General features: G+C 38.3%; 1 protein-coding gene across 2 annotated transcripts in view; it reads right to left on the bottom strand.

Annotated features, from left to right (window-relative positions):
- Positions 1-23433: 23433 nt before the first annotated feature.
- COL21A1 (collagen type XXI alpha 1 chain) overlaps positions 23434-25242 on the bottom strand; it is a 169320-nt gene continuing 167511 nt past the window's right edge. For both annotated transcript variants that reach the window (XM_079781606.1, XM_079781605.1), the window contains one exon: positions 23434-24128. In XM_079781606.1, coding sequence (XP_079637732.1) covers positions 23941-24128 — 188 coding nt within the window. In that variant the 3' untranslated portion in view covers positions 23434-23940. The remainder of the gene's footprint in view (positions 24129-25242) is intronic.

The following is a 25242-nucleotide window of genomic DNA, read 5'->3' as shown; positions in this document are numbered from 1 at the left end:
CCTGGATTGCAGGCTCAGTCCCCAGCAGGAGGCACTCTCTCTCAACGTTCTATCTCTCTCTCTTCCTTTCTGAAATCAATAAAAATAATATATATATATATATATATATATATATATATATATATATACACACACACACACACACACACACACACACACACACACACATATTAGGATGAATGATAAAAGGCTGTGTTTTCACATCTGATAGGCCCACTGACAGGGTCCTGAGCCAAAATCCAATTTATCACCCAACCTCAACTCCCCTTAAGCCCACTATGACTGATGAAACATAAGATATTCTGGGTATTGGTATCAGTTTTCTTTTGCTGATATAACAAATTACCCTTAACACAAGGCCCATTTTATCTCACAGTTTATTAGGTGAGAATTCTGATGCATCGCAGAAGGCCAAAATGAAAACGTTGCTTTCAGGTTCAACCTGATTGTTGGCAGGATTTTGTTCCATACATCTGTTGGACGGAGGTCCCCTTTTCCTTTCTGGCTTTTCTCCATGGTCACTCTCAGCTCCCAGAGGCCACCTGCATTCTCTGGCTCATGATCAACTCCTTCTCATGCTCTGAATCTGATTTCTCCTTCTGATGTATCCCTCTCTGCCTCCTTCTTGTGATGGTACTGAAGCGTACTTTCTCAAGGATGTCTGATCTTTTTTTATTCAAGAAACTCTGGGTTTGTGAACTATGGGCTGAAAAATGGGTCAGATGCCAATCCTACATTATGTGGCCAAAAAGGCATTACACTATTAGAAAATAGCATAATATAAACTTGGCTAAAACAGTCTCTAATTCTAATGAAGTTTTCAAACATCAGTTTCCTGTAATAAAGTAATACTCAAGTAATGTTTATAATTGTTAACAATTTAAGTTAATTGCACCCTTTATCTTAAATGGGATGTATTATATCAAATGGAGAAATTAGGCTATTTATGAGCTATTTTACATTTTTACATTTTGATGTATATATGTGTATTATATGATGTGTGTATGTGGTTTGATAATATATGAATAATAAACTATAGGTGTGGCATTGGACACAGAACATGTCTTTAATGTTATACGTATGCAAACTAAATAAAATATTTGTATTTAAAATGTGCACATCTATTATTATACTTCATGTAAAAAAGTAGTATTGTTCACATAAAAGAATTAGTTTTATTAGTATATTGATAAGCCAAATACTCTGATAATTAACTTGATGTTTATTAGATAGGATATATATCTGTACTATGTAACAGATTCCTAACTAAGCTAGAAATGTATTTCTCTGTCTTATAACAGTCTGGTCATGAATGATCCAGGGTTGGTATGAAGAATCTGCTTCATCCAATCATCTTGTTGGTCTGACCATCGCTAGCATATTGTACTTATCTGTGCGGTCTAAGAGGACTTGCTACCATGTCCACAATCCAAGAAGCAGTATAAAGGAAGGAGACAAGAGAGGGCAGGTTCTCTCCCTTTATGAGCATAGCCTATGACTAGCCCATATCACTTCTGATTCCAATCCATGGGCAGAACTTAGTCACATGGCCATGCAGCGCTGCAAGAACAGCTTGAAATATAGTCAGCCCTAAGACTGATTGTATTTATTAAGCAAATAGTTACTGTACTAAGCCCTTGATGTAGAGTTTTATTTATTTTAATCTTCAAAATTAGCATTAGACTTATTTTATATTTGACTTGTCTATAGTCACAAAATTGGAAAATTAAAACCAGAACTCAAGTTTCCTGATTCCTAGTTATTTTCTCTTCATTCGTTCATAGATTCGTGACATTATAATAACTTTTGAGCCTAAGGCAGAAGGGACATGTACACGTAACACGAGGTAGTCTTAATTACTAGGAAAGCCAAAATGAAATTATGTCTTTTCCAACAAGTGCTTTTGGGCAGAAAATCCTTTGGATGTCTTTAGACTCTCCCATTGAGAAGAATAATAAAAAATGCGAGGCCACCCAATTTATCAATGATGTGAAGCCTGAAGATTTTTGCAACTAAATTTCACACATGAGAATGAGCATCTCTAAATTTCATGACCAGATGTTGACTTGATAATGCCAACTGCAACTGTGTCTTTTCAATCTCTGTCTGGGGTTTTCTATTCAGCACAAGCCCTGGAGCACAAGAGATACTTCAGCAAGCTCCCTACTGAGAACATTGACCCCAGGGGTTTCCTCCTCAGTGCAAAACAAGCTTCCACCTGACGAGCATTATTTCTATTGCGAGTTAGTATTAAATAACAAAAAATGCATTTAGTAAGCATATTATAATATAGAAAGAACTATGGTACAAAAAGACATGATATTTAGGGGAAGCATAATATGTAGTTCAGGAGTTGATATGACACAGAGATGACCATTTATAAAATGATAATAAACTTTAAATATATTTTAAAACACTGAACAACAGCAGTTTGTTAAGCTTGTATAGTTTATGAGAGCATTTAGCCAAATGTCAAGGATCAAAAATTCACCCAGGAAAACTTGGCAGATGAAAAACAGAAACCTCATGGCTCTTATAGGAAGGCTGATATTAGAAACACATTCAAAAGCAAAGCATCCTTCCCAGCCAGGTGGCTCAGTGGTTGAGTGTCAACCCATGAATCAGGAGGTCACGGTTCGATTCCTGGTCAGATCACATGCCCAGGCATAGTGGCCTCAGTCCCCAGTAGTCAGTGTGCAGGAGGCAGCGGATCGATGATTCTCTCTCACCACTGATGTTTCTATCTCCCTCTCCCTTCCTCTCTCTGAAATCAGTAAAAAAATATATATGTATTCCTGTTGACACAACCTTTAGGTCTAACTTTCAAGTAAAGCATCCTGGCAATGGAGCCCTATCACCCTAAATGCCTTTAGATATAGAAATGATTCTATCTCTTCAAATGGCTCCATGCTCCACTTTAAAAAGAGATCAGAGAAAGGAATAGCTAAGTAAGCTGGAACAAATTATTTTCCAGTGGAAGAACTGTTGCCTTTTGGTGGCCACTGCATTTTGCATTTTGGTGGCCACTGACTCTCATGGCAGAAGGGAACTTAACCAGAAACAAACACAGAATTTCTTCCGCTTTAACTACTTATCACTCCATTTCATGGGAACAATCCCCTTTCACAACACTTTACCCTCAAGTAGCTATTATTAAAAGTGGTAAATGGGGTTAAAAATTCATTCAGGGACACAAAGGGCTTGAGCTCAGCACAAAAGCTTTCTAGAATGAAATGGGAGATGGAACATTTCATGCCCCTGGCTTCTCAGTGTTTATTGGATTCTTGAATAAGATACAGAATTAGCTTAAAGTGTTTTTGTGGTTTCTAATATAAGGTCCTAAAGGGTTGTTAAGGGGGAAAAAAGTAGATGATTTTGTCACGAGCAGAGCAAACCTTAGACACAGATGGCTACTGAAAATCCTTGCAAGTTGTGGTTTAACATTTTGGATTAAAATGTAAATTCAGAACGCATCTTCAAAGACTGACATGGTCTTCATCTCATTCTTCCAAGCCAGAGGATCTTCAGTGAAGAGCAGCTGTGCAGGCGAATGGTGAATGGTGAAGCCCGGATGCTGCAACCTGATCAAGATGTTTCTTATCCCTGTGCCTTTCTTGGGAGAATATAGGAGAACCTTTCCTCCAACAATGACTAGATGGATCATTTTGTCAAAAGAGCCATTTCCGCTCCTGGATAAATGCAGATGAAAGAGGGAGAAGAGCAGTGGAGGAAATGCCCCAGGGGAAATGCATCTGTGTGGACTCTGTGATTTCACCCAGGTAGGCAGGGGCCGAGTGTCCAGTAGACACCTAGGGCCATCCAGCCCCTCTTCTCATCTCACAGACCAGGTGGCTCCTGGCAGTCTTACAAAGCTTAAGTTCTCTGTTATTTTGGAGGACATTGAGATACCTGATGATACTCGCTTACACTGAACCAGCTTAGGCCACATCCCTGGGAGTTTTCATACCTCTGTCTTCTGCTGTACAAGGTTCTATTAGCCCTACGCACAGTGCATGCACAGCCGCATGTATTTCTGGTTCAGCTTCCTGCACCTGGTCAACCTCCCACATCATCTCCTTGGGCTCCATGTACTGGTGATCTTCTTATTTCATGTAAAGTGTAGTGAATACAGCTCTCTCTAGAAATTCCTTTTTCTTTCCTTCCTTCCTTCCTTCCTTCCTTCCTTCCTTCCTTCCTTCCTTCCTTCCTTCCTTCCTTCCTTCCTTCCTCCCTTCCTTCCTCCTTTCCTTCCCTCCTTCCTTTTACTAAATCACTGTCTCCACTGCTCACCACATGAGGTTGGAGTGTCTTCACTCCACCTTTGCTTTCAGGTTCATTCAGATTCCTTCTTGCAAACTGAAACACAGATTTTTGCATTTAACATTGAAGCTGCGCTTGTTGAAGAAGCTCCCAGTGGCCTCCTGCTGGTCCTGGTAATAGACAGAGGAAGAGGCTGGGGTCACACCCCACGGAAAATCCTGCAGATAGTGTACCTGGCCCAGATGTCCTGCATAGACAGAGTTTCCATGGAGGAGTTGATTTGGTCTGGGGTCCTATCACTGCTTCTGATGTTGTGGGGGGAAAGGGAGGACACAGCAACACCCTGGGGGTGGGGGTGGGGCCTACAGCACCTTACAGTTAATCTCTGCAGCAGTCCACAGCCCAGAGGCCCCCTAGGCTTTAGAGGCTGACTTGGATCCCTAGGGGAATCGGGCTGGGCCTGGGTTAATGTGGGGAAGCAGAAGCCATGGAGGCCTCAGACCTGGCATGGTTAGGCTGCATTATCTTTCCGGATGGAGGCTGGCCAAGGCTAGCCCTCTCCAAAAGCAGGGAATTCCTCCTTCATGTTGGTGGAGAGGTCACTGTTCCTGGAGAGAATAGGGGTGGTCTTCTCCAAGCTGGATAGGGGGCTGGCCGGCAGACAGTAAGTTCTCCTGGCCTTCTCCCCAATTCCTGGTACTCTTCAGTCCCCGCTTGTTGTGTGTTAGTATAGTGAATACTCTTAGAGTAATAATTCGAAGTGAGAATGGCAGGCTGGCTGAAACTCTGCTGCTTGGGGTTGGCAGAGATGCTATGCTGTACCTTATAGGATGGCAAAGAATGTTGATATTGGTCAGATCAGCTGAAGTCTAGGGCTTCAGGGTGACAGTGTAGTCCCCAGCTCAGATCTCTTATAGCCCAGGAGTAGAAAAGTAACCATCACCTCCTTGTGCGTCTGGATCCTTTCGATGTATAACCCATGGAGCTCATCAGCTAGGTCTCACCGGGGTGCTTGTACTCAGGAGTGTCTCCATGTAAGGCTTCAGCATTCATCCATGGATCTTCCACGATTTTCTCTAAAATGTCTCTCTTGCTGGAACTGAGAATGAGAAACTTCTTGAGCACATTTTCTTACTGCATGGACATGTAAAACCGAATATGGTATTTTGCAGTCTCATATTGGCTCCTGCAGCTTCTTAAAATTCTACCCATAAGAAGATAGGAATCTTAGGAGCAGTGTATATAGGATGACCCCCAAGGTTCACACACCTACCATCAGGGTTGCCTCCTACCTTTAGCCTTGGAAGAGTTCTGGGGAAGCCTAAGAAAGCCGGCCACAGAAGGTGTTCAACTTCTTGTCAAAGGTGAATTTCCTGCTGAAAACAAAACCTGCAATCTTGAAGTCCAGGTCAGCATCCAAGAGCAAGTTTACTGCCTTTGAGTCTGTGTGAACACTACACTTCTCATGCTAATACTGCACAGTAGACCATATGGTAGGTTTCGGCTCAGATCTCTTTTTCTCTCCCATTGCCATGAGTCAGTAGGTGCTTAAACACCTCTCTTCCGTTAGTACACTCCACGACAAAGTGGAGTGTTTCCTCAGTCTCTTCCACGTCAAGGAATTTCACTATGTTGGGGCGATTCAAAGCCTTCGTTATTCTTACTTCATGAGATCGTTTCTGAAGGCTAAGTTCTGTTGAGTCTTGTCAATGATCTTCACAGCTACCTGTTCCCAGTCCAGGTTTGCTTGGTGGTGTTACTCTTGGCAGGTGCTTCAGAAAACCAGTGGCTGCCAATGTGGTGCCCTCCTCAGCAGACATGGTTGCCTGAGATGCACTGTAGCCTGATGAACTGGCTGTTGGGCTTGGAGTCAAGGAAAGATCCATGTGGCTCTCTGGGGAAAACATGCCAGGCGGAAGTAGGAGCTAGTACAGAGCCCTGAGGTGAGAGTGAGCCTATCATATTCAAGGAACAACAAGTCCAATAGCTGGAAAGGAATCAGCAATGGGTACAATAGGAGTAGATAGTATCACAGAGTTAATAGGCGAGAGGAGAAAATGCATGCAGGACCATATTAAACAAAGAGTTCATATTCCAAAATATGTAAAGAACCTCTCCAAGCCAATAAGAAAAAAGGAAGTAAACGCAGTAGAAAAATGGGCAAAAGACCCAGAAATCCCTAGAGGTCCACTAGCTCTCTCCTTCAAATTTCTGCTCTAATCTCACCTTTTCAGTGAGGCCTCCCTGATCTCCCTGTTTGGTCTTGGATCACCTCCTACATAACCTCCATTTATAGCTTTTTAAAAATAAAATTTTTGTATTAGGGAAATTTTTGAACACACAAAATTAGAGAGAACAATACAAAGATTTTTTCTTACATATCTATTGTCCAACATTAATACTTATGATTACTGTGGTCCTTTTTTTATTTTATCCATAAATACTTTAGTCTGCATCCTTTAAAAAGTATATTTTTGAACCACAAATATCATTCCACCATCAAATCTAATTTACAATATTTACAGAACTAATAGTAGTGTTCACAGTATCATATACCAGTCAATATTTACATTTCCCAGTTGTATCAAAGATATCTTGTTTCAGTTGATATGTTTGTATAAAGGTTCAAACAAGGTTAAAGAATTAATAAATAATTACCTTTTTACCTTTTATTCTAGCCTTCTAGCTCTATTCACAGTATCTTTTAATTTTGTTTAAAAAACTTGAGGAATTATATACAATTCAGAGGAACTGTGAATGCATGTTCTGTAAAAGCAGAAGCTGAAGTAAAATTAGTTCCAGATATGATCTTCTTTCAATGTCATGATTATTCAGAGTATTTATTGCAATGCAGAAGATGTACTAAGGTTCTCATATCTTAAAAATCCAAGTAAAAATATATATTTGTAATTCCCAGAGTAGATGACTTCAAAGTTTATACAAATGGACTACATTGTCAAAAATATGTCAATTAAAAAATAATCAAATATGCGTTAGTCATCATATTAAGAATCATATAATAAAATTTGCAATTAAGAAACATGAGCCCTAGCTGGTTTTCTCAGTGGTTAGAGCCTCAGCCCTCAGACTAAAGGGTTTGATTCCGGTAAAGGGCACAAACCTCAGTTGCAGTCTCGATTCCTGGTCACATCGATGTTTCTCTCTCTCTGCCTCTCCTCCTCCCTTTCACTCTCTCCAAAAACCAATGGGAAAAAAAAATATGCTCAGGTAAAGATTAACCAAAATTAGAAAAAGAAAAAGAAGCATGATATTTCAAGAAATCAACGTGCATACCAATTCATTAAAAGAAATGTATTAAATTCTTATTGTTCAAATCTAGTTTCTATCATTATGTGCTGCAGCTATCCGAAGGCAATTAAAATGTTTATTGACAGTACCTTAGCCTGCAATGTCCACATAGATTTAAGCAGGATATTTTAAGGGTATTTTGACATGGGCAGAGTGAGACAGCAGAGTTGAAAAGAAAATGTATTGCACTGGGCATTTAGAGCTAAAAGTTCTGGCACATTCTCTAATTTTAACTAGATACCAGATATTAGGAAAGTCAGAATTTCTTTGCCGCTGCATGCTTCTCTGAAATAAAATTTAAAAAAAAATATTTGTCCTATGTAGCTCATAGGGCTGTGAGCTTTCTTTGTAAAGCGAGACTTCTCTAAAGATACCAATAACATTTTCCTTCCAAACAAACCATCTTTTTGACAGGCTGTTGTCAAGAAGTGCAAGTGTTTTATAATGTACTCTTTTCATTTCCTTTCCAGAAACTATACACAGACACTTTGAATTTAAAATAAAGCAATTGTATTCTAAAGCTCAAAAGATTGAGTTTTCAACACATGATGTGCTTGGTGGCTGTACATACTGAGGGAGCCTTGGCCTTCCACCGTGGACCAAAGTCATTCTTTCCAGTCACAGCCACACCCAAGTGGGTTTCGCCACTCTCTCCACACACTGATTGAAATACAGCGTTGTGGCGCTTACGGCAACTTTAGAGACACCCAATGTCCTCATTCAAAGTTCAGCCAACTCCTGTGCTCTTTAAGGAAGTCCCCAAATAGGATGATGCTTTACTTGACTTTTGACAACACTTCTAGGTAAATGTGACTCTCTCCACTTTTTTCTTCACAAGTAATCTTTTCTCCTCTCTTCTTTCTCTCTCCTCTATTTTTCTCAACATAGCTCTAGGAAAACAGCTGGCTGTTCTGCAGTTCTCTCAGAAGTGGGCCTGAAGGTCACTGTGGAGGAAGATGACTGTATCTGACTATTCCAATGTCCCTTTCAAAATTTCAACCTTTCTTTGAAATTTTGTTTCAATTATGCACCATCATGTTGGGATAATGACTTGGGTAGGTTTATAACCTGTTATGTATGTGGTACTGTTGCAGAAGACCTACTGTGTTTGTTTGTTTTTTCATTCAGCTTAATTAACACCACCTATTTTTATATGAGGAGATGAGCTTTGCTGGGAACAGGCACAGAGTCTGTGAGAAGGGGGCATGCTGTGGCTTGGGGAGGCTGAGCCAGAGCCTGGGCTGGAGGAGAAGCAGACTCATGGGAAAGAGGGCATTTGAAATTCAGCGTCCAGGCTGCTCATTTGGTGTCGGGCTGTCACCTGCTTACACAAGAAATCCAGAGATCATTTCAGAAGCAGCTCTGAGATCTTTCCTCCACATTGTTCAAAAAGTCAGACACAAAGTGGCAACTGAGTCTCTCTGCTATTTCCCTTTTCTTTGTTCATTTTACAGACATGATCATCAAGGAGTCTTATTGGTTTTGGTACCAGATTTCACATTTTGATATACATACAGGGAAAGTTTTCATGATGCCCGCAAAATTTCTTAGATTTTTCTGTTTCTTTGACTTGGGATTGCAACAGCCTTATACTTTGTGGGTTTCTCTAGCTTTTATTAATACAATCTGTTAGTCATTTAAAGAATACGTTTTTCATTGCTTTTCTACTGATGCTTTGCTTTGTATAAGTTTTTCTTTAAGATCAACTGTGTCTGCTATATATTCAATAATATATTTTCAAACTGTAAGGTTGCTGCTAGCTGTTGTATTTTTTTCCCTAACATGTACTTTCTAATTTTTCTACAGTCAAATATCTATAAAATGAATTTATTTGGTCTTCTCCTTCTTTTAAATAAATTTTTAAAACAATTCATATTTGTTAAAAGATAATATATATACAGAACAAATACAGTCTTTATGATATAACCATGATATAGAAACTAGGCTTTTCTGTGGTTTAACCTAAGAGAAATTTGGACAAGTCTATGCTGTAAACTCCAGAGATACTAAAAGGTATGAGCAGAGCTAGTAACTCAATAATGGAAATAAAATGGAATGCTAAAATATACTAAATCCATTAGAAGACAAGAATAAAGAAAAACAATAAAGAATAGATGGAACAAACTGAAAGCAGATAGAAAGATGGTAGCTAAGCCCCAAACCAGATTAATAATAACTGTAATTTAAATGGTCCAAACCAGGTGTCCACAAACTATGGCCTTTGGGCCAAATCCATCCGACCACCTGTTTTTGTAAATGAGCTTTATTGGAACACAGCCATCCACATGAGTTTATGCATTGTCTATGTATACTTGGACGTTATAATGATAAAGGTGAGTGGATGCAAAGAGAGACGGTGTGGCCTTCAAAGATTAAAAAATATGTACTACCTAGCTTTGTGACACAAAAGTTTTCTCACTGTTGGTCTAAAAACTGAAATTAAAAACAGAATTTCCAGGATAAAGACTGGATAAAAAGCAAGATTCAACAACGCTTGTAAGATATCTTTACACTTCTGATGGAAAAATGCAGATAAGGTAAAAGTCAAAAGATGAAGAAAGTGCAGACATACCTCTGAGATACTGCAGGTTCAGCTCCAGGCAGCCACAATAAAGTGAGCATTGCAACAAAGCAAGTGGCAATCATTTTGCTGGTGGAGGGTCTTGCTTTCAGTTTATAAAAAACACAACACCTGTGAAGTACAATAGACTGAAGCACAATAAAATGAGGTATGTCTGTATTATCATGCAAGTTCTTTTCAAAATAGTGCTGGGTGTCTATATTAATTTCAGACAAAGTATATTTTAGAACAAGGATTATTGTCATTGGTAAGGAGGAGTATTTATTTATAATAAAAAGAGATCAATTCTTTGAGAAGACAACATTCTTAAATGTGTGTAACCCCTGTAAGGGAGCTACAAAATACATGAAGCAAAATTTAACAGAACTAAAAGGAAAAGCAAATACACAATTATGGTTACAGATTTCTATACTCCTCTTTTGGCAATTGAAAGAATAAGTAGAAAGAAAATCATTAAGAGTAAATATGAACAATACTATTAACCAATATGGCTTAATTTATAGGAAACTCCATTTGATGATAGCAGAATACATTATTTTCAAGTGTGAATGGCATATTTCCATAATAGATCTGTTCCTTAAATTAAATCTCATTCAATTGAGTGTCCTCAAAAAATTAAAAATGGAACTGCCTTATGATTCAGTGGTTCCACTTTGGGGAATATATTCAGACACCCGAAACACTGATTGGAAAGAATATATGACCCTTGTGTTCTTTGCAGTGCTATTTGCAATAGCCAAATATGGAATCAGCCCAAGTGCCCATCAGTAGATGAATGGATAAAAAAGCTGTGGTACATTTACACAATGGAATAATATACATCAGCAAAAAAAGAGAAGGAAATCTTACCTTTTTGGATAGCATGGATGGACCTGGAGAGTATTATGCTAAGTGAAATAAGCCAGTCAGAGAAAGACAAATACCATATGATATCAATTATACGTGGAATCTAATGAACAAAATACTCAAACAAAATAGAAACAGACTCATAGATACAGAAAACAGACTTACTACTGTTAGAAGGGAGAATTAGAGGGCTGGGTAAAAAAGTTAAAGGGATTAAGAAAAAAAAAAAACACCACACACACAGAAAGAAACAAAACACAGTTCATAGACACAGACAACAGTATGGTGATTACCAGACAGAAAAGGGGTGGGGAAGGCAGAAAAGGGTGAAAGGGGGATAAATGGTTATGGAAGGAGACTTGACTTGGGGTGGTGAACACACAATACGATATACAGATGATGCATTATGGAATTGTACTTTTAAAACCTATACAGTTTTATTATCTAATGTCACCCCAATAAATTCAATATAAAATTTTTAAAATTTGATAGTTTTTTCCTTACAAGGAAATTAAATTAGAAATCAACAAGAAATAAATCTGAAAAGTATCCAAATGTATGGGAATTAAATAATAGTTTTAAATAATGCATCTATCAAAAAGGAATCAGAAGAGGAATTAGAAAATATTTTGAACTTAATTAAAAATAAAATCAGAATACCAGAGTTTTAAGATGCAGCTAAAGCAATGCTTAGAAGGAAATTGATAGCTTTAAATGTTTATATTAGAAAATAAGAAAGGTCTAAAGTCAATGTTTACCTTAAAAACTAGAAAACAAAGAACAAATTAAATCCAAAGTAGGTCAGAGAAGGAAAAAATAAATATAAAAGCAGAAATTAGTCGAATAGAAAAGGAAAAAAGGAAAAGGAAATTTGTGTAACCTATATCTGGTTCTTTGAAATTCTAACAAAACTACCAAAAAAGTCTACTTGAATTAATAATAAGTACATTTAGCAAGGTCCCAGCATAAAAGATCAGTATACAAAAATAAGTAAATAAATATTTAAAAAATCAGTAGTATTTCCATAAACTATTTTAGCAAGGAACAAATAAAACTTAAAGTTTATAATATTGCATTTACAAGAATCATCCAAAAACATGAATTACTTAAGAATAAATTTTGCTAAATAATGTATACAAGACCTGTGAAAACTACAAAATATTTCTAGAAGAACCAAAATAGATAAGAACCAAAATATGCCATGAAAAGATTAAATATTTTTTAAATCTCAATTTTCCCCAAAGTAACCAATCGAATCATTATAGTCTCAATAAAAATTTCAGCAGTCTTTTTTTGGTAGAAATGGACAATTTTTTCTAAAATTTTATAGAAATGCCCTAGCTGATTTGGCTCAGTAGATAGAGCATTGGCCTGCAGACTGAAAGGTCCTGGGTTCTATTCCAGTCAAGGGCATATGACTGGGTTGCGGGCTCGATCCCCAGTAGGGGGCATGCAGGAGGCAGCCGACTAATGATTCTCATTATTGATGTTTCTATCTCTCTCTCTCTCTCCCCCTCTCCCTTCCTCTCTGAAATCAATAAAAATATATTAAAAAATAAAATAAAATTTTATAGAAATGCAAAGGCATTAAAACGGGCAAAACAACTTTGGAAAAGAAAAAGTTGGAAGTCTCACTCTAAAATTAAAGTAATCAAGGTGTTATGATACTGGCATAAGAATAAACATATATATCAATGGAACAAAAACTTGCTCTATATTTATGGTCAATTATTTTACCAAAGTGATCCAATGGGGAAATGATAGTTTTTTCAACAGTTTTTTTAGCCCTGTTGTGGAAATAGATAGCTTAACCCTCAGTCACACTAACACAAAACTTAACTCACAATTAGTCACTGGAAATATGGAGGAAACACTTTGTAAAAGATCAGTATCAGTCTAACCACTGTGCTGTATACCTGAAATTAATATAAAGTATTATTGAATGTAAACTGAAATTGAAAAATAAAATTAAGAAATAATTTGATCACAGACCTGCCTGAACATAAAAGCTAGAAGTCTAAATACTTCTAGACCTATGTTGTCCAATGCAGTCATTGCTAGAAACATTTGCCTATTAAAATGTAAACTTAGTTCCTCAGTTTCACTAGGCACATTTCAAATGCTCACTCGCCATCTGAGTAGTGGCTACAGTGCAGATATAGAAGTTTTCCATCACTGCAGAAAATTTTATTAGTTCTATTCTGGCAGGAAAGAAAGGGAAAAAGTCTTCATGCTCTCAGTTAGATACACATTTCTTAGATGGAACACAAACTATAGACACTAAAAAATAGATAAAACTGTACTTCATAAAAATTTAAACTTCTCTTTAAAGAACTATAAGAAAATATGTATGCAAGCCACAGACTAGAAGTAAATATTTCAAAATATAACAATGGACTGATATCCAGAAAATACGGCTGTTTACTTAGCTAAGAATACACCTACAGTAACTCTACTCTTGATACCCAAGAGAAATGAAAACATCTCCACACAGATTTGTAGATGAGTGTTCACAGAAGCGTTGGGTTGTTTCCAGAATAGTTTCACACTGGACACAACCCAACTTTCCACAAACAGGTACATGAATAATCAACTTGAAATATAGTCATACAAAGGTATACTATTCAGCAACAAAAAAATAAATCATTGGTAAACACAGCACCATGGATGAATCTCAAAAGCATTACCCTGAATGAAAGAAGCCAGAAACAAAAGATTACATAAGTATGATTCCATTTATATGGGACTCTAGAAAATAAAATTCTAATCCATAGTGACAGAAGGCAGATGGAAGAGGGATAAATTATCTGAGGAAAGGCACAAGAAAACTTTTGGGGTATCATGGAAATCATCTGTATCTTAATTGTGGTGGCTGTTTCACGGGCACATACATTTGTTATAACCCATCAAAATATACACTTTAAAATGAATACATTTTATTGTATGTTAATTATATGTCAACGAAGTTTTTTAAGGTAACTATATATATTAAATACATACAGTAAATAAAATCAAGTTTTAGTTTGTATTTGGGGCTTTATATAAGCAAAAAGGAAAGGAGAGATAAGAGAAAGGCAGGAGCTAGAAAAAATAAAATGCACACTAATATCGGGCTATTTTGAAATTGTGAAATGAGGAGAGCAGGAAAATATTTACCTGATTTATTTGGATACATTTTATATTTTTATTTGAAGTATCTTTTATGTAATCAGAAGTACAAAACCATCGTAATTATTCTTGCCCTCAGAATTTTCTTTCCCCTGAGTAACATTTTGTACAAATTTCATTTCATAGGCATTTAGACAGATTTTCATGTAAATACATATTTGGGAAAGAATGTTTCCTTGCCTACTTCCTTGGAAATTAGATGATACTAGGCATAAAAAGTTATGTGGTTGAATACTTTTCTTTAATTTCCATGCCTAAAGACCAAAATCTCTAATATTCAACAAACTTGTCGAATTTCATCAACAGTTAGTCTTGTGGAATAGAGAATTTGGCACCAAAAAGCCACATTATTTCACTAAAAATTAGAAAATGTGTTCATGTTTTTAGAAAGCACCAATATTAAATTAGTAGAATATTAGAAAAAATAAATGTAAATTTTGATTTCCCATAGAAATATATGCATTTTTTCTATTACTTATTTCCCCAGTTTCCCCCAAACTAACTAGTATTCTATTTAGTGTTCAATACTTTCAAGGCATTAAAATAGCCTGAATGCTTAAAATTATTCAAAGCCTTATTTCCCCATCTATAATAATAAAAGCGTAACGAAGCTGGGACTGCGAGGGAAGCCTGGGTCCTGGGTGCCAGAGGGAAGCGGGTGCCAGCAGCTGGGGGAAGGAAGGCCTACTCTTGCATGAATTTCATGTATCGGACCACTAGTTTACTATAAAATAATATGTGATTGGGGTATGCTAACAAAGATATCACAGTGCCTTTTATTTTTCACAAATTTTAAAATGGAAAAAAATATGTTTGCACACATTATTTGTTATATAGATACAGTAAGTTTCATTCAAATAATAAAAATCAATTTTGCAAGAATCACAAAAGAAAATAAATACTTTCATTTACCTCCAAGGAGTTATTTAACAAATGTACCCTTAAAAGTACTAAAAATTCACAATAAGTTGCAATTCTTAGCAACAACGAGGCTTGATTCTACACAATCTTAGTGATTCCACAAAAGTCAAATGGATGTATTTGCATATTTATTTATGCACATAGCCCATATGTCAGGAAGCAGAGGAACTGTGCAACACTTCCTATCATCTCAGCCAATCATGCCCTCAGAAGCCACTTGCAGGCAGTCTGTTTAGTTAGTGCAAGAGGAGACGGGTTCCCTAGCTGATCTTGATAACAAAGATGCTGATGGCACTCAAGTAGCAAGGTTGCACATACAGAATTCTGCTTTATTCATCCAGTTAAATAATAGCAGGATATTCTAATAAACAGGCTTCATTAGAGAAAGAGGCAGGCTAGAGAAAGAGTTAGGGTCAAAGTGTGAGATGAGGTTTGATCATTGATTATATGGGTCAAACTTGTCCCAATACTTCAGCAATTAGCCACAAGTGACAAGATGGTGGCTAACCTGAGACCTGCACTCCACTGGCAATCGTAACAGCTCACCTCTCATGGGGGCCTACTATGTGATGGGCACTTGCTCTGTATTTTAAAATGAATTATCCCAGTTAAAAACAATCCTCTGAGATAGTATTGCCATTCTCTTCAGAGATGAGAATATTGGTGCTATCACAACTAAGTTCAAGGCCACACAGCTAGGAAATGTTGGCATCTCTGTCCAAAACCCATGCTGCTACAGACCTTCCTGGTTTCCTTCTGTTTTCTCATCATTGGTGAAGTTTCACAGAAAAGCCAATCATCAGAAAGTTATCAAATGATAGCTAATAGTTATGGAGACTTTCTGTGTCCCTGGAACTCTGCTAAGAATTTTACTCAACTTGCCAACATCCTAGGCTTATTGGCACCACCAATACCCTCCTCCATATGATCATTATACTAATAAATACAATTCAAAAAGAATTTCAAATCAAGGCTGGTCAAGAGGTATACCTGAAAACATATTTTCAAACACTGTATGAAGCTTGCCCTTAATGAGCTCACAGACGCATGAGGGAGAGTGACAAAAAACAATCGCAAAACAGGGTTAAAAACAAAAACGCCATCATGGGTGAATGCATAGGATGTTAGGGGAACACTTACCAGAGGTCCCAAAACTGACCTGGGATATTTTCTCTGAATGAAACCTGCAAATGACATTCCAGTGGAAAGAAAACAAAAAACAAAAAGCAAAACACACACACACGTAATGTAACGTCTTTCTACTGAACTAGATAAACTGCAAGGCAGTGAAAAGTTCTGCCTGATGAACACAGATGCAGAAATATTAGATGACTTCCAGTGGCCAATTATACACTGTTTTGCAACATGGAGAGCACAATTTAGTTTCTATTAAGGCTGAAAACATGAATTTGGAGCCTGGCAATCTTGGATTCATTACTGTCTAGATAAATGAAACTCAGTGTTTTCATTTATAAAATGAGAATAGTATGACTTAGCAGGTCCCTGTTACTTCTTTATTGGGCCCCTAAGATTCTAAAACCTTCCTGGGGCCATTAACATTTCAGGGGGACATACAACAGCATTCATCTTTTACTCCCTGTGTGTTATTTCAGACAGTAATCATTTCCTAGGTGAGCTAATGCCTCTAAAATTTTAACTAGCTTGCCTTAAACTGAACAACAAAATCATGGTATTATGTGGCATGAAACTAATCAGAAGCAACTTTCTTTCCCCCGCCCTTTTTCCTACCTGGGTGCCACACAGTCCTATGAAGGCTTTAAAAGATCTTTCCCACTTCTCCTTTCTTGACAAGCCGTAAAGAAGTGTTTGTTAGTTAAGTGAAAGCCTGATACTTAAAGAAGCTAATAAAGAAAAGTATGTTTTCTTAAATGGAGTTAAATATATTATTATCAAAGGGATCCTTGGGCAGGTACATTAGAAGTAAAGAATCTTACATGTTTCTTAAATTTTATCAGAAAATGTCTACATGGTTCTTAACATTCTTTCCTTTTGTCCTCAGCAAATACCATCTTTAACCACAGACTTCCTTTTTCTTCTGCATTACTCATTTGCATAAGCAAAATGCTAATCAGCATTAACATTTTGCATCTAAAAATGGTAAGTTAACCTACAAAACTTGTTATAAAAGCAATTACCTGACATTACACTCTGCTTTTTACTCCTCTCTATTACCCTTTTTTAAAATAATAATAATAATAAAAAAAACTTGACCCTTTGTTTCCCTGGACTCAAAATTATAGAAGCAAAACATGAGGGGATATTAATTACATTTGATCTTTTCACTTATGTGGACATAAGTAGGTTCACCTTTTAAATACATGTGATATAATAAAAATATATTCTCCATTGTAATGCCACCCCAGCCCCAATCACTACCATTCTCTGTTCTCACTGGGTTCTTTCTGAACATTTGAAGTCTGAGTCACTTCCTGCAAGCAAGCTTCCCCCTTTCCCTTTTGCCCCTAGTTGTGAAGGATGAAACAATCCTTTCCCCTCCCCCAAAGTACTGAGCAATCCTCTAAGACTCAGTTTGTCTAATGAATTCTTTATCATACAAGAGTTTAATGAGTCTTAAGAAAAGGAAATACATTTTCAGAAAAAGTATTTCTGAAAATCCTTTAATACTTGGGATTTTCTTAGTTTCTATCACTTCTTCACTGGTCATTTAGAACTACTTTTAAAATACATTTCTTAATCTCTGGATCTAGAAATATTTGTTTATTATAGCACCAGAGAAGGAAATTTCTCTAGGAGCCTTGAGGGGTAAACCAATGTTAAATTAAACAAGGAGTTCCATGAGACCGAGGTGATTTCAATCCTTTGTAACCTATATAAATGCCTCAAGATTAGAATCTATTTTTGCTCAATGTAACTATTTTGTTTTTACAAGTACATCCTGTGTGTAAACAACCAGGTACAAATTTTGGTTGTACCTTATTTCACACTATCATAGTTAACTCACTTTCCCAAAGTCACTGAGGATGGTGTGGGCACATCTGGAAATTATCCATGATTTTAGTAGTGTTAATATAAAAACATTCAAACCTGTAAAGAATTTTTGTGAGTTTATTTGAGCCAAACTGTCAATAACTGCCAGGAAGCAGAATCTCAAAGGATTGGGATAATGCTCCGGAGAATGGAGGTTTTTCATCTATTTTTATACACTGCAATGAAAGGAGATGGAGCTGGGTTACATGAAAGCAAAGCAGGGAAACCTCTGGGATTGGAAACAAAGTAAAATGATAGACATGTACAGAGGTGGGTGCAGGATAGTTAACAGTCAACAATTAACATGATAACAATAACAATGAAGGAATTTATGGTCTCCTGTCTTGGCCCCCAGGGCATTTGGTTGAGCCAGAAAGATCATCCTTCAGTGCAAATCTCTTCATGCTACTTCCTCCTTAAAATCCTGCAAGATTCTTTGATATCTCCTTTTCCCGCTCCATCCCTTTTCCAACCATCTCTACCCTTATCCTCAGCCACCCTCTACAACCAGCTTTCTATAAGTAAGTATAGAATTACTTTCACTTCCACTGAGCGGTAATCTCTTGCTTCCGGCAGTTTCCTCTGCCTAAAAGACAAATCAATTACACCAGAACCTCTCGTGGATCCCAAGAAAGGAAAAATTTTTAAAGCTTCTTAGGTGATTCTAATGTACAGCCAGAGTTGAAAAGCACAGTACCCTTCGTTTTAGAGATTAACAATAATAAAAAAAATTCAGGGAAATTATCTGATTCATCCAAGGTAACACAAGTCACAGACCTCTCTTTACTTTTTTTTTTTAACCTTTTTTGTTGTTGTTAATCCTCACCAGAGGATTTTTTTTTCCCATTGAATTTTAGAGAGAGTGGAAGGGAGTGGGAGAGAGAGAAACACTGATGTAAGAGCGACATATAGATTGGTTTCCTCCTGCATCTGCCCCTACCAGGGCTGGGGATCAAACCTGCAACCCAGGTACAGGCCTTTGACCAGAATAAAACCTGCAACCCCAAGGTCTGTGGGCCAGGGCTCTTACCACTGAGCTAAACCAGCCAGGGCTGTTCACTATTTTTAAAATCAAAATTATTTATTTCAAAATTTCACTTTGAATTTCACTCTGTAAGAGCTCTAGACACTTTTCAAGTGTCATCTGAACTGGCCATAATAGAAAAACACAGTCACTTTTTCTCAGTTCTCTGTTGATTCAGAATGATACTCTAGTCAGTTGTTTCAAGTTGTCATTCTCTTTTAAGATATCAGTATGGGATTTTGAAATCTATCTATTTACGCAAAATTCTTCTGTGCAAACCTACTTTAGGGAAGGCAGAACCCAGAAATACTTTAGTGAAAAAAAAACAAAAACAGTAATGTTCCTGAATGTCCCTTATTTCAAATATGTTATTTGGGACAAAATAAACTTTTCTATGTAGCTTTTAAGATAAAGTTTTGTTAAAACATTCCAGAGAAAGCTTTGCAGCGCAGTTTAACTAAAGTATGGGTTGACTTCTGGTCTTTTCCCTTAAAACTATAGACTCCTAATTTGAGTTTCCCTTCATGCTCCTCATTATGCCCCAGAACTCTCACAGTTTAGGTTCTCAATGCTTTAGCCACAGAGCTGCTAATTTCTTGTGTTGAAATTTTATACAGTGTACTGTACCAGGATTATAGGATATGTAGATTGACTATTCATTGTAATCTCTAGGTAATGATAAGAACAACTTTCTGCCTTCTTTAAGTATAACACAGCTAAAATACCAGCCACCCAGCCAGTGTGGCTCAGTGGTTGAGCAATGACCTATAAACCAGGAGGTCATGGTTTGATTCCTGGTCAGGGCACATGCCTGGATTGTGAGCTCAATCCCCAGTGGGGGCTTGCAGGAGGCAGTCAATGAATGATTCTCTCTCATCATTAATGTTTCTATCTCTCTCTCCCTCTTCCTTCCTCTCTGAAACCAATAAAAATATATTTTAAAAAACATACAATACAATACAATACAATACAATACCAGCCAATGGACCAGATTAGTAACTGAGGAATACCAGGAGTGAGCATCAAACCTCTGTTTTGACAATAAATTTATCACTTTGAATAATTAATAAAAGCTCCTAGCCAGAGCACTTTAATTAGATAAACTGCATCATATAAGTTAAAGCAGAAAGTCAAGACATCAAAATATAAATGGCTTCATTAACTGGTTTCAACTCATGAAAACAGTATATTTTTTTCTTCTTTGGAATAAATTTTAAGGATATAAACCTCGCCATACTTAGAAAACTGAAAACAAATATTCAGGCTAAATATATATAGCAATAGTCCATTTGATAAATATAATAAGATAGATATATAATAAATATAAAATATACATTACTTTTATATATTTTGCTGCCCTCTACTGGGTAATCAAAGAATGGTTTCCAGCTCCATCTCAAGGACATCCTTATGTGCTCAGATGGCCTAACATGTGTGTAGGCATGTTTGTGGTGTGTGTGTGTGTGTGTGTGTGTGTGTGTGTGTGTGTCAAGAGAGAGCAAGAGAGAATCTCTTCTTCTTCCTCTTATAACGTCACCAATCCTATCAGATTAGGACCCTACTCTTATGACCTCATAACCTTAATTACCTCCTAAATGCCCTATCTGCAAATATGGTCACATGGAGGTTATGGATTCAACATTTGAATTTGGGAGGGGTACAGTTCAGTTCATTGCATCATCCTATACATTTCTACAGCATTTTCTCCTTTCTTAGAATGAATGTACAGAAATCACCTGTTTCCTTACCTCTGACTCATCTATATATATATATATATAAAACCCTAATATGCAAATAGACCAAACGGTGGAACAACTGAACAACCGGTCGCTATGGCGTGCGCTGACCACCAGGGGGCACGCACAGAACATGGCGCGCATCTGCAGCAGGCAGGATGGTGGAGCAGGTGATAGGGGGCACCAGACCAAGGCGGGGTGCCGGTTGGGGCAAGCCTCTGGTGATTACTGAAAATTCTTTGCTCCCACATGTGTCACAGTCCTGCCCAGACCTCGCACCCGCTGCTGGCACCCGGTGCTGGCCCCAATCACTCGGAACTGTCAGCAGGTGCGAGCAGGGCTGGTACTGTCAGCACGTGGGAGCCGCGGCAGCGGGAGTGGGGCTGCCAGCAGACGGGACTGGGGGCTTCAGTGGGAGAGGCCGGGCGGGGGCACAGAGGATGGGGCAAGACCCACCCCTGTGCCCACCGCAGCCTCACAGCCCACAGTTACTTTCAAGGTTCACGCATTCATGCACTGGACCCCTAGTTAGATATAAGTTCTCTCAGGCCAGACTCTACAATATTGCTATTGTATCCCTACCACAGTAACTGGCACCTAATGGCCCTGTGCTCAATACTGGTTGAATGAATTAAGAAATGGTAGCAATTACCTATTCTGCTCTTTACCAGGTCTTAGCATTAAATGCCATAATTAGCAGGGAGAGTAGGGGGGCTAGACCTAAGCAGATACCTGGGGGCAACCAGGTTGGATAGAACATCAAAGCAAGCCTTATGTCAATTCAGCTACTAAATGTCATGGACTTCATTTTCCTCCAAGGTCCTCATTGAAGTGGTAGAATGACATGGCAGCAGAGCTAAACCCTGACCAACAGCCATTGCTTGGCCTGGAAGCAAGTGCTGCCTACTGAGGTAAGTAGCATACCAAATGAATGTCTAAGTTCTTACTTCAGATGATCCAGTTATTTAAGAATAGGGTACATAATGTAATACAATTATATCCACTGAATAAATAACCATTGAATATGAGTAATATACTCAACAATTAGTTAAAATCATGTATTAAAAAAGACATGACAATTCCTCAGATCCCTTGCCTCCAGAACACTTAAGAAACACTACAGACAGAAAAAGAGGATTTCCCTCTCTCCCTGAGCACAAAATCAGCCGATTCCCCTCTGAAGGGCCCAGAGGTCCTAGAGGTATGAAAATCAGGCTGTTTATCACTAATGGAAATTGAATTCAACTCTTGTTCCTACAAGCTTCTACTGTCTGGTCTCCTGAAACCCTGTGCTCATTTTTCTGGGATGTCCTTAGATTCCAAAGGGGTTCATAACTCAGAAAGGGTTAAGAGCTACTGCCCATAGGGTCAGAAGTTTTATCTTTGAGAGCCATACCTGCATCTGGCTGTCAATACCGGGCGGTGGTGGTGGGGGGGGGGGGGTGGAGGGAGTGGGGGGGGGAGTTATTGGGTGGGGAGAGTTGAAGGAATTGAGCAAAAAAGGAAAAACTCATGGACACAGACAACAGTTTGGTGATTGTGGGGAGTGGGGGAAGGGATGGAGGAAGTAGGGGAGGGTATGAGGGGGTAAATGTTGAAGGACAGAGACTTTACTTGGAGTGGTGAACACATAATGTAGTGTACAGACGGTGTGTTGCAGAATTGTGTACCTGAAACCTGTATAACTGCTAACTAGTGCCACCCCAATAAATTCAATAAAAAGAAAAAGAAAATAAAAAGTAAATTATAGTACAATAAAAAAAAGACACTGCAATTAGGACTGTAAAAACTTTATTGTACTTTGAATAATAAGCATGTAACAAAATTTAAAGCATAATAAAGATAAAAGATCTCAAATTATGTTCCTTACAAAAGCATTAAGTACAGTACCCAAAGACTATTTATAATATTTTAAAGTCTACTAAAAACATCAAGACATACTAGGAACTGTGGAGTTTCCTTTCAACCACAGCATTTACTCCCATTAGCTTTGCTACAATGAACATATATGAACATACACATATAAGTGCAATGGAACATGAAGGCATACAACAAACATTTCAATTACCCAGCAAGTATGAAGAAGAAAGTCTTTTTACTATTTATGAACTTCTGCATGTTTTGAATATATTGACCAGGTAAAATGGCACTTTAAAAAATATATATTTTAATGTTACATAACTTTCACCATTCCCTGTGTAATTGATACTTTCTCAGCATAGTCATTAATCAAATTTGATAATTTGCAAGTGAAATAAGAAACACATTAATCTTATTCACATGTAATACTCAGGATGTTGAGCAACCAGCAGTCCATTGCCCCATCCAATCAGCACAGACACTGGAGTAAATGACTGGTATGGCAATAAGGTCGGTCCCAGCTGAATATCAGCCCTGATCTTATTTCCAATGACCAGAAACATGTTTTTTTCTAATGAAGAAGCATGAGTTATGAGATATGAAGCATGAAATTCACACAGACATGAAATGAAACTCAAATACTCTGCTGCATGGAGGTTGCATGTGAAATATTTCACAGTGACTGACATGCACTGGCTAACAGGCAATGGTGGTTTTTATATTCAACTTTGATAAAAACAAGTGGACTTACAAGAAACCCTTGAGATTTGGTTAATGCTACTAATCTAAAGGCTCCAAATTACTGAGGATCCTTTAAGATCAGTATATGTGACCTTTTATATATATTTCCTAAGGCAGTGGTCGGCAAACCGTGGCTCGCAAGCCACATGCGGCTCTTTGGCCCCTTGAGTGTGGCTCTTTCACAAAATATCACATGCGGGCGCGCATGTACAGTGCGATTGAAACTTCGTGGCCCATGCACAGAAGTCGGTTTTCGGCCTGGGTGAGTCTAATTTGAAGAAGTGGCGTTAGAAGAAGTGGGGGTGTCGGTCGCATATGGCTCATGAGCCGCAGTTTGCCGACCACTGCCTTAAGGAAAAAATAAAAATAAAAACACCGAGGTACTTTAGTTTCTTTTCAAGGGATTACTGTTGTTATCTTCCTGAGATGCAAAAGACCACAGAAGAAAAGCACCATGCCTACGTTGCTGAATGAGGCATTAGACCTTAATAGTTTGGTCCTTTTCTAAACGGATCTCTTCCGACAATTACACTAAAACATAGTGATGGATCGCAGATGCCAGGGGGACCTGGTTGCCCTTGGACGCCAGGTTTTCCATGATCTCCATCTTTGCCAGGGAGACCGGGGTCTCCTGGGGGACCTTCTTTGCTTATTCCAGGAGGGCCCTCTGGACCTAAGATGGGACATTAGCAGCATATAAACAGAGGAGTTTGTTTTTTCATGGTGATATATATAGCTGATCTAGTATGATATTTAAATTGAAAAAAATTTCCTTGAAAATTGTACATATTTGCACTAATGTGAAAAGAGGAAGTATAACTTTGTTAATTCTACATACCTTCCACTTTAAAAAGGACCGTACAAAAGTAATCAGTAATTTTTGTAAAACTAAGCCAAGCTATCCTAATATATAAAAGCCAGGGGCTGTCATGACCAAAACAACCAGAGTAATGACCAAACAGCAGGCTGCGTGGGGCGACAAGGCCGGCAGGGGGGTTAGTGAGGGACAACCAAATGACTGAACAGCAGGCTGTGTGGGGAGACCAGGCTGGCAGGGGGGGTAGTGAGGGACGACCAAACAACTAAACAGCAGGCTGCGTGGGGTGACCAGGTCGGCAGGGGGGGCAGTGAGGGGCAACCAGGCCTGCAGTAGGGGGCAGTTAGGGGCAACTAGGCCAGCAGAGTGGGGAATTTGGGGGCAACCAGGCCGGCAGGGGGGGCAGTAACGGGTGACCAGGCCGGCAGGGGGGGGGTAGTTAGGGGCAATCATGCCAGCAGGCAGAGGTGGTTAGGGGTGATCAGGCTGGCAGGGGGGGCAGTTAGGGGCGATCAGGCAGGCAGGCAGGTGAGCAGTTGGGAGCCAGTGGTCCCGGATTGTGAGAGGGATGTTCGACTGCTGGTTTGGGCCTAACCCAGCAGTCGGACATCCCCCGAGGTGTCCCAGATTGGAGAGGGTGCAGGCTGGGCTGAGGCGACCGCCCCCCTCCGTGCACAAATTTTGTGCACTGGGCCTCTAGTATTAATATAACAATCATGCTACTAATTAAGACACTGAACTAACATTCTAATATTTTAATTTGTGGGTTGTCCAAACTTATTAAATTATTTGATCCACCCAAAGCCTTATGAGGTAATAACATCATCTAAAACAATAATAATACACATTTATTGAAAACATAATTATGTCACGTACTGTTCTGCAAGCACTACATGCATTAACTCATTTAATCTTCCAATAATGTCATGATGCAGATGACATGTCATCACCATTTTACAAATGAGGAAAC

This window comes from Cnephaeus nilssonii, assembly GCF_951640355.1.
Source record: "Cnephaeus nilssonii genome assembly, chromosome: 9".
Taxonomy (NCBI): Eukaryota; Metazoa; Chordata; class Mammalia; order Chiroptera; family Vespertilionidae; genus Cnephaeus; species Cnephaeus nilssonii.
Note: the sequence above shows the minus strand (reverse complement) of the source record. Positions and strands in the feature narration are given on the sequence as shown.